Source organism: Homalodisca vitripennis, chromosome 4, assembly GCF_021130785.1.
Source record: "Homalodisca vitripennis isolate AUS2020 chromosome 4, UT_GWSS_2.1, whole genome shotgun sequence".
Taxonomy (NCBI): Eukaryota; Metazoa; Arthropoda; class Insecta; order Hemiptera; family Cicadellidae; genus Homalodisca; species Homalodisca vitripennis.
The window spans coordinates 104,772,638-104,783,727 of NC_060210.1; the positions used below are offsets into that span (position 1 = coordinate 104,772,638).

Here is an 11,090-nt window from a genome sequence, read left to right on the forward strand (position 1 = left end):
TAAAATCATGATAGCATTTTGAAAACCTGACCATTATTGACTGAGCGCCAGCGAAGCTTATTTATCTTGGGCCCAGCATAGAACTTCTCTGTCATGTAAAATGAAAATACACGCAAAATTTAAAGTCTAGAGATAAATTAATATTTATTGAAATATCTTGCGGTTACTTAGGCTCCATGTGTTATTGTGGCAAGTGTTAAAATGTCATAATATTGTTCTAAGTTGACTTAAAAGTTATATTATGCGATTTCCTGTTGTCATAATGGTCTAACCTTGTAAAGATGTTCGCTAACGCTCAGCCAAATCCCTTGGAGTGACAGGCACCAATACCGAACTCGATGTATCCTATATAGAAATTTCCTTCATGCAAAATTTCTAAGTTACTAGGTCATTTTGTTCTCGATATAACGTGCGAACGGAATAAATAAAACAGTTGATAGACAGACAAAATGGAAATACAATTTTTATGTTCCTCGAATGTTAGGCTTCGCTAATGCTCAGCCAATTAGCTGGTTGGAAATGTTCATTGCTGTCCCTTAGATTACATTTTCTAGTATTTTTCTCTTGAATTATATTGTGAGACTCCCGTATTAAATCTCATTGGAGGGATAGGTTTTGACCCACGTAACTCCCCCCCCCCCTTAAAGGCCAGGCACTGAAATCAATCAGTGCGTTTGTTAGTCCGGATTGTAGCACTCAAGATAATATTATATTACGGTTGTATTAAGAGTTTTTAACTCAGTATTAGTACAGACTGTACACAAAATAAGGTCTTCAATGACGTAATTAATAATTATGTTCGGTTATGAACGAGAATGGGTTTCATTGCACGGGAACTTTTGTGCGCCCAACTCAATGACCATTTCTCGTGTATTTATCCCATACAGCACCGATTTTCATAAAAATTTGAATTTACTATTTTCTACTTGTCCTCTATTTCAAAGTCTACCCGCATGTGCCGGGGGATGTTTTTTCCCTGAGGGTGGATGCCACCCCTTCTCGGGGGAGCCCAATATTTAATTTAAATTAAGTACGGAAATCGTTAAAGTGACTACTTCTAAGCCAAGTTTTGTTCTATACAGTTTTTCTGAAAGTCAATACTTTTCGCCTTATTCACGAGTAAAATTGTTTGTTTTCAGGCTAAAAACACGTTATCAGACGGGTTTTCGCGAATGACTGGAAAATATACATTTAATCGAAAAACCTATAGAGGGAAAAATTATAGCTTATAAAAAAAACAAAATCAATCGTGTATTTATGGTATGTGCAGACCCCTTAAAACGGAATTATTGCTTGTGGAAAGTTAATTGATATTTTTAAACGCCAAAATGAAACATTTTTACTTACAAACCAATGCATTTTTCCGGAAAGATCCATAGTACCTTTTTAAAGTCCTTTTTTTAATTCTTTTTACCTTTATTTTTATTCTTTTATAACATTTCCTAGCATCTAAAATAAGCGAATTATGAAGAGAGTAATGTCGATTTCTATTCTTTCGTTTTAAAAAATAGTTAAAATCTCACCCTCTCTTTCACTCCCAAGGAAAAAGCAACCCCCGACACAGGGTAGACTTTGAAATAGAGGACACGCAGAACCTAAATCCAAATTTTTATGAAAATCCGTGCTGTGTAGGATAAATAAACAGCTTACACGATTTGTCGTCATTGGCTGGACTAATTATGTGTCAGTGGGATAAGCGTATCAGGATGGGTACAGTATTGGCAATTCATGTTTTCGTCGCTACTGACAAAAATGATGAACACAACACCAAAACAATTTTTAGGGTTAACCAACATAAATAATGTTTGCAGCTCTTGCAAACTGAACCGTATAACCAAGGTCGATCAGTTATTTCTCAACCCTTCTCGATATAACTCCGATATAACCATCTGATGCGAGACAACAAAAACAACGGCGAATAAAACTGACCAGGGGCGAGACCACTGGGTCACTGCACATCCACCGCCTCAATATGTTTGTAAGTGTAGCCTACTTCTGTACAGTACTTTCAACTTGTTTATATGTAAAACTTCCTTAGCAAGATACAATTATTCGTATTATTGTTCCACTCTATACAAAATAATTAATGGATTTTTCGTAGAAACACGCGTACAACACGTCAAAACACATATGTACAGTATTATTAGGTTTTATATTATCAAAGCAATTAAATACAAAAATTTCATGATTTTTTGGTTATTTTTTTAACGCATAAAAATGATTCTTGTAGTTGTTGATGTTATTTTTTGGGTGGTAGAATTTTTAAAAGTGTAAACGGATTAGGATTTTATTGACCTTTTATGTGTGTTTTTGTATCTTAACAGGTCTATAAACTTATTTTAAACAACAAGAAACAAATCACACGATAAGCATTGGCATTTATATAATTTATTTATTATTTTTTACAGTTGGCTAATCATTTAAAGGGTGAATTATAAATGTTATATAATAAGGTTCCCTTGTAGCAAGAAGGTAAAAGATAACTAATTAGCATTGTTTAGCAAATTGCAAAGAACTTCCCAAAATAAATACAAATAAAGATATAAATATAAATAAAGCAAACTAATTTACTGAGATTGCTGTCGCATTTTAATTATTACTAATAATTTGATATCGTTAAAATGTAACGTATTTTCTTTTTAACCTTTTACAACACTTCACAAAAATAAGTTAATTCAGTTGTTTTTATTGGATAACGCGAACCTGATTGTTTAATAGTAACCCTTAAAATAAAGTTATACTGCATAAAGAAACATTTCTTCCCCCGATAATCTTATAGCCATCTCCTACTCCAAACAGGACATTTCAGCTTATACTATACTAAATCACTGTTGTAAATAGCACTTCACTAACGTTCACTTTATCAATCATCACTTTGTTAGCTAAATAATCTTCGATTTTGTTCATTGATTCTATAGTTACAACATTAAATACTTGTCTTATTTTGATCCTTGTTTAGTTGGACTTTATTGTTCAAACATGTGTTCTTTGCGTAGAAAGTTAAGTAAAATAATGTTAAAAAAGTAAAGTAATTAAAAACCAATTACCTACTATAAAAAATAAATAATAACAGCGTACCTATAGCTTATAAACAACCATTATCCATAAACATGCGTTTAAACCATAGAATCATACATTTTCTTGTTTTGTGCTAACCGTTTGAAGAAGATAAAAAAGAAATATAACTCTCGGTTTAGTCAGAACAAAAGAAAAGTTCATGTTAGCATTTTAGCATCTTGGGATATTAAATTGCAGATGATTCAAAGGTCAATGTGTACGGCGTTAACCCTAGTAGGACTCTTTAATTAGCTGCCATATCATATGCTATTTTCATAAACGTCTCATTATGAAAAACCAATTTAAGAAGTAAGTACAGAACGCGTTTAAATGTAAAAATCTGTTAAATATTTCATTCAACATAAGCACAAAATTGTTTTAATATGTTGGTTTGAAACCTCTTTTTTCTTTATTTGGGTGTGTAAACCGACAACAAATGCTCACCATTTCAGACTATCTAAATTAATAATATTGTTCTTGTGATAGTAAATAAAACAGTATAATGTGCAATGTATGTAAAATAAAATATATTGTGATGAAACTGTGAATATATTATGTTTCGTAATTGTAATATAAACGGCTGTCAAAATTTATTCAAAGTATTTCATATTTTCACTTTCAGGGCATACGAAATGCGGATTACGAGTTGGATTAAAAGCACTTAAAAATGGTAGTAGTTATCGTATTAACTAATATCGTTAGTAGGATATTTATAAAAGAACTAGCTGTTTCCCGCGGCTTCGCACGCTTTTCGTAAGTTTTGCCCGCGTATGAGCATTTCTGGTTGAAGTAAATTATATTTCCAACCCCGATGTAGATTTTACCTTGATGTCACGATCAAGAAAATATGTCAAAAATGTATTGTACATGCATAATGTATTTTATTACAAAGTGGTCTACCACTCAACCTTTAAGTTCAACCAAAAATTTAGTTTAGACAATTATACATCATAACTTAGCGCCTTCAAATAGTGTTTCACTGTTTAATATACGTATCTATCTCGTAATTGCAGGTTATAATGTGCAGGCGCTTTGAAAACTTTTCTTCATTTTATTCGTTTATATTCACGACATAAGCGAATAATTCAGATAATAACTATCCTATCTTCTAAGTTAGACTAAATTACGGATACATGTGAAATTTGATTGAAATTGGTTCAGTCGTTTTGGAGTTTATTGGCAACATACATCGTGACTCAAGATTTATATATATATAAGATGTAGGGCCTCTATTTTATCTTGAAACCTAGTGAGGTACCGTATATAAAAACACATAACTACAAAAGTTGTAAAGACCTGATAATCGAAAATTCTTTTTATTTTTATTCTGCAATGCTTAATAGATAAGATACTAACATTTATATACAAGGATTTGGACAGCCATCAATTAAAATCACTGCGGGAACGCGTCCATGTTGTCATAACCCATGACTCTTCTGCAAATGACGTAGATTTCCAGGCCGTGACTTTCCTACATGTAAGAGTCTGAACCACTTAACTTCTTGATAATGTATCGCTTGACGTCATGTATTCATAAGACAGATATACCGGAAATGACGAAATTGTACAGTATATACAGAATTATTCGTTTATCCAAAGGCATAGTCAACTTTCTTTAATTAAATGTCCGCAGGAAGTTCAAGTAAAATTCTATTAAAATCAATACAACTACATAGAGTTTAGGATAATAACAAATGTCGGTTTTATTCTGATAACTGAGTAAAATATTTTTCCTTAACATTTCTTTCATAAAATATTTATGCTAATTATGACTAAATCCCATACTTTCAAGAGATCTACAGAGTAGTTGTTGCTTTGGATAACTCTTCCGAGCCAATTAGATAGATATATAACTATTCTTGATTAAAAACATTCACAAACATCTTTTGGATAAAAAACCAATTGAACCGGTGAGTGGAAAAAGGGAATAACTCAGTAAAACTGAATTTTTCAGGTAACAAAAAAAACTTCGTAAATTTTTTCGGTTTAAATTATTAGAAAAGCTTTCAATACAAAAGAGTTTCGTTCAATAATGATACAAATAAATACGTCAAAACCGATGTTTTCTTTATTACCATAATCTACTAGGGTGGCTATGAATTTTCAAAAGTCATTCCCTTTTTCCACTCATTGAGATGTGTTTTTGATTTTTTGCTTGAGAAATGCTTCTTGTATTTTATTAGAAATTAATATTTTGTAATAAAGACATAAAGGGTTAATAAACTGATACAAAGCATTGTTTAACATTATGAATTTATTAAAATTAGTTTGTTTTACATGAAACAAATCATACTAATTTGTTATATATATTGGTTTATTCAGTGATATTTTCATCTTCCTCTTGCCCACTTTTAGTTTTCCAAGATAAAATATTGACATAGAACAGCATATATTGTTGAGGTATATGTTTAAAAATTTTTTGTACATCATTAAGCTTTTTTTTGTCGATAGCCACTGAGCCATTATATGCTTTATTGGTAGGAAGATAAAACTCCATTAGCTTGACTTTTAAAAGCTTAAACACATCTTCTTGTAATCCACCTATGAACTGGTGGATTGCAGTGATGTATCCTTTAGATTCTGAGCTATATTTAAGTTCTCTGTATTTACTAATAAAAAACTTTATTTTATTATTTTGAAGAGAAGTACTTGATTTTTTGAACAATAATGGCCACCATTCTTTAAAATTTAATACGTCGTCATTTGAAACCTCATACACAGTAAAAGGAAGGCCAGACTTTCTGGCACAGGCTATCATTTCATTATACTGAGAAGGCAAGTATATTCGGTCATATTTTCTTATGACCCGTTTTACACATGAAAAGTTCCGGTCACAGGGCAAAAAACTGTGGCCCCGTATTGGATAGTATTGGAACACATTTTTAAATCTCTCTGTTATTGTAAAACCCATTAGTAATCTTGTTAACGTATGATTTCTATTTTGCCCTCCGGAAGCATCGCTAAATAAGTGAAGCTCTGTTACAGATTCATGCAAAAAAGTGGTTATATAGTGACTCAGAAAACTACATACCCTTTGTTGCCTATTCCCTCATGATAAGTGTAGAAGACAGAAGTATTATCTGATATATTATGAATACAAAATACATACATCCAAAGCTTTCTTAAATAGAACATCTCTTGCACTGGAAGAAATGGTAGAGGCAAGTTCTGCATATAGTCGAACACTAACCCTGTCATGATTTTATCTTCTTTACACATATTCGTAATTTCTTGCAATTTATTGTAGAATTTGTTTGTTCTTCTTTTATGGATTAGCATTTCAGCTACAGCTACCCTTTTTGCGTTATCATTAAGGAAAGGCGACTTTATCTTACTATTTAACTCCTCACATGTGCCGCATACATCCACTTGAGGTCGACCAAAACGGTATCCATAGTTTTGTCGGAAATGTTTCAAATAGTATTCATATTTGATAATATTTTTCAAATCAGGATATTTCTCCAGGAAAAGTTCGTACATCTTTTGGACGGTTAGATTACTGTCAAGATATGTAACTGGAACTGCTTTGTAGTGCGATATTTTCCTTGGGAGTTCTTGTATGTGGGAGTCTATTTTGACAACAACCTGAGGGTCTATAATATTTCCCCGATTTGCATGTTTGCCTCGTTTATCAATAGGAGGTTTGTTCTCAGCAACTAAGGTTGACAACCTAAAAACAGCCTTGTTTGAAACGCCATGCAGGCTGAGAAATGCCTTCCTACATATTTTAACTCTCTCAGTGTTTTTCATTGCGAAATACCTGAATGTAGAAGTCTGTTTCTTTACACTATCTTCTTTAGCTGATTTACATTTTATATTGGAACGTTCAATTAACCCCATTAAATATGTATCCTGCTCATTTTTGGATTCTCTGGAATATATATTTAATATGATGTTATCTTTCTCTTCAGTAGTAAATTTGGAAGTACAAAGATCTCTACATTCACAGTCTGGTTCTGTAGCTTTAGCTGGTATCAAAACCCCTTTGGCGTTGAAATATTCCCTACCTGCCAGTTTAGCTATCTTTATTTTCTCTTTCTTATGATTATGTTTATTTACAACACCCTTTTTCCTCTTAGGTTGAGGTGCTTCATCATCGAATGAACTCATTTTGTAAATATTAATGAAACTGTATTTGTTTTAATTAAATCAGTTCAGTTTCTAGCCTAACCTAACAAACTGTTCAGTTTAAGTTCATTTATGACACTAATTGTACACAATTTACGACACTACATTATGCAGACAATAAAAGTTACGATATTTACATTAAATAACACTATCACGTAACCAAACGTCAAATAGCTTCTAACGTAACCAAAACACGTTGCACTGCTGTAAAAGTTAAAAACACTGTATTTGGTTTAAATTTTTAAATCAGTTCAGTTTCTAGCCTAACCTAAAAACACTGTTCTGTACAAGTTCATTTAAACACCACTTAGGACACTAAATTATTATACAGTCACTAAAAGTTACGATATTTACATTAATTAAAATTATACGTAACTTAACTATCATAGCTTCTGATTAAAACTTTTAAAACGTTTATTTTATGAAACAACTAAAACATGTTGTACACATCTGAGGCGCAAACAACAACAAAGTAAAGCTGGCTGAGGGAATGTTGGTAGCTACCACTAGCGCTGCGTTTAGTGGAAAAAGGAAACAACTTCACGAGTTATTCCCTTTTTCCACTCATCGCGGAACAAACATAACAAATATACGGATATAGGAGCATAGTTAAATTTCCTTTTTCCACTCAGTAAATAAAGCTATCTTTAAGGAACAAAATGGCTATCTCACATTATTTTCCTAAAAAAAATCGAGTTATTCCCTTTTTCCACTCACCGGTTCAATTGCACACAACATATATGTCACTGTTGGTCATAGACGGTAAAAATTACTTTCTTAAAACATGCACGATTTTGCAGAAAACTTTTATGGCATTTGAGTTTTGCCTCCGTACCTAAAGAACTAAACGTCTTTGAATAGTTTGCTTTCTATCAACATATTAGTTATTTCCTTTTAATTGCAGGTCATCCAACTGGTGAGCCTTTTGGCCGTAGGGCTCTGTTCTGCCCAATACTACCCTCCGATAGGTGTCCCCGCTCCCCCAGTTGGAGGTCAGTATCCTCCTGTAGCAGCAGCCGCTCCACCACCTTCAGCAGTGTCGTTTCCCCCTGCAGCTGCTGTTTCTGGAGCCTCTTCAGCGTCGTTTGCACCTGCAGCTTCTTTCGCACCTGCAGCTTCTTTCGCACCTGCACCTTCTTCCGCATCTTCAGCTTCTTCCGGATCTGCAGCATCATTTCCTCCGACAATATCTGCAGCTAATTCACCATCATTTGCTCCAGCAGTTTCTTCTGCCCCGGTTTCCTTACCTGCGCCACCTCCTCCATCCGAAATTCCTCCACCCCCTCCACCACCTCCTTCATTCGTTGTTGGACCTTCAGTTCCTGTTCCTGCTGGAGCCCTCTTTGCTCCTGTTGGCCCACCTCCGATAGTGCCAACAGCCCCGGCGACGACTTACGGGCTTCCATCCTTCAAGAAGTAGGTTTGGAAAGTAAGTAGACACCCATTGGTTGTACTATTTATTAGTTTTAAAATGCTATGTATTCTTTGTTTATTGTAATTTTTTTACTAACAGACAAACCCACCAAAAAGATGGGTATACTAAGTTACTTTTTATTGACACGCATTGTTGGTTCAATTCTGGTGTTGTACTTTCTTCTAAGTAGGAAGCAGAAACATATGTCGCTAAATCATTTTATATTCACGTATTGCACAAACTATAATTTCATCTATACACACAAATCAATTCAGAGTTAAATATGTTGTATTAAGTTATCTCAATAAAGAGGTTAATATTTTTCTCTCGTCTGAACATCTAATTTATAACCTCAAAAATGAAGTCGCTACAAAAAATACTCATACTCGTACGAAGTCGTATCACTGCGATAGTCATAACTGAGAAGTAAAGATCATGAGAGAATGTGTCAGATGTCTCCGTCCGTAAATGCGCTGAAGAAAACCAGAGAATGCGGAAGGGTTTTTTCTCGATATCAAGATTTCCAAAATAATAAATATGCGTAGGGATAACGCAAGTAGGCAAGTGCGACATTGGAAGTTAGTACAGTCAAGTTGACCGACCTCTTGGTCACTACACGCCACTTTGTCACTTATATACATAACAATGGTCTATATATAACCACTTTCCGATGCATCATCATAGACAACAGAAAAGGACGTAATCATGTGTTTACATTACTTACAAAACTAAGATAAAAGTAAATAATATTCCTTAAGTTTTGGATAATTTTTCTTACTTTCATGATAATGGTATTTTTATTAATGCTATCGGATTTTTGTTTTTGTTCCAGCAAATCTCCAGGAACCATCCCTCACAATTTCATCACCATTCTTAGAATATATATATTTATTTTTTAAGTTTGTAAATATTTCATGATTGATGGTCGTATACTGTTTGATGTTTTTCATTTGTATCAATTTCTTGTGAATGTTGTTAATATTGTAAAATAAAATCTTTTTTAAATGAATGAATATTTACATGGAAACGTTAATCAATATTCCTTGGCTATACTTTTTGAAAATCCAAACAAGAAAATGTATTTGTATTTATATATACTAGGCTACTCGTATATTTAGTTCATGAAGTTGAGAGTTAACTATGCAGATATGTGTATATTGTAGTAGCTTTTAGAACTGGTACTACTATAAGCGTTAATTTGCGTTAATTTTGTTTTAGAAATATTTAAAACCATAATCAAACAGCAAATTGGAACTCAACAAGTTGTTAGTTACGCAAGTACCAAACGTGATTTTTAGTTACCCAATACACAATCCGGCACATAACACCGTAGCAGTAGAAACATTCTTGTTTGCATACATTTATGTATTGGGTAACAAAACATCCTACTTTGTTTACATAACGAGGAGGGAGTACCACCATGCGTTGCTTAACAGGTCCGCTAAAGTTGCGTGGAGATTGTCACTACAATGCAAGAGTTCACTGAAATTAAATCCCGTCTCCGAATTTTAACATTTAATTTGCATTGTATTTTATATATTTGAGTAACATTTTACTCGCTAAAACTTTATATGATTACATTCAGTTTGTTTACAAATTAATTTATTCTGCTGTTTTCCCGTTACCATCTTGGTTAGCCATAAGAAAAATCTAAAAATATTTGCTAAATTTCAAACAATCAGACAAATCCCATGGAATGAAATGCCACGTCACCAAACTCAGTGTTGCCTGTATAGAAATGCAGCCTCACGCAAACTTTCAAGTCTATAGGATAAGTCGTTTTAGGATATCGTACGTACTCTCAGCCAGATAGTCGGAATAAAGTTTTTCTAGCCCTACGTGTAATACTTCGCTGACGCTCACATAATTTATATTTATGGAATATATAAACAATAATTGTTACTACTTCTGTACGCAGTCTGGCTCATTGACTTTCTTCAGTGAACTTGCTTCAAAACTGACGTTCTTCTTATATGTAAATAAGTGATCAATGAGAGAATTTGTTCCAAAAACATTGCTTTGTTCAACATTTCCGCTCTGAAACACAACCCGACGGCTTCTCCTTTTCTATGAGGTGTATTCCTAGACTCCTTTCATACTCGATAAACCTTTTCTATGATCTTATCCCGTCTATGATAGTTTTATTTCTCTTTAAAAATAATGTCAAGCATGGCTACTTTAACAACAAGTACCTAATAAAATAGTCCAATTTTATATTAAAAAAAAAAATCATTGCATATTCAGAAACGCATAAAATTTTACATAATTCTTAGGTCAGGATACAGATGAACGAACACTCCTCTAAGTCATATTGTACTACAAATAGTTTTTCATTTTGTGTGTAAATGTCCGATTTTGGCCTAAGTTAAAACGTTTTGGTTTGGTTTTAGATTATTGAATTGGGATGACTATATTCGAGTGATAAACAGGGGGGATTGGCGGGGTTTATGTAAAAGGCTTAAAAAAGATTGGATTTGGTACAGGACTTTAA

The 11,090-nt window shown here is 33.2% G+C and overlaps 1 protein-coding gene across 1 annotated transcript; it reads left to right on the forward strand.

Annotated features, from left to right (window-relative positions):
* The first annotated feature begins 6,209 nt into the window (after positions 1-6,209).
* Positions 6,210-9,618, forward strand: LOC124361145 (leucine-rich repeat extensin-like protein 3). Its single transcript, XM_046815185.1, has 3 exons — positions 6,210-6,218; positions 8,090-8,614; positions 9,432-9,618. Exons 1-2 carry the CDS (start codon positions 6,210-6,212, stop codon positions 8,603-8,605), a joined length of 525 nt encoding a protein of 174 aa, XP_046671141.1. The 3' UTR covers positions 8,606-8,614; positions 9,432-9,618.
* Positions 9,619-11,090: the final 1,472 nt, after the last annotated feature.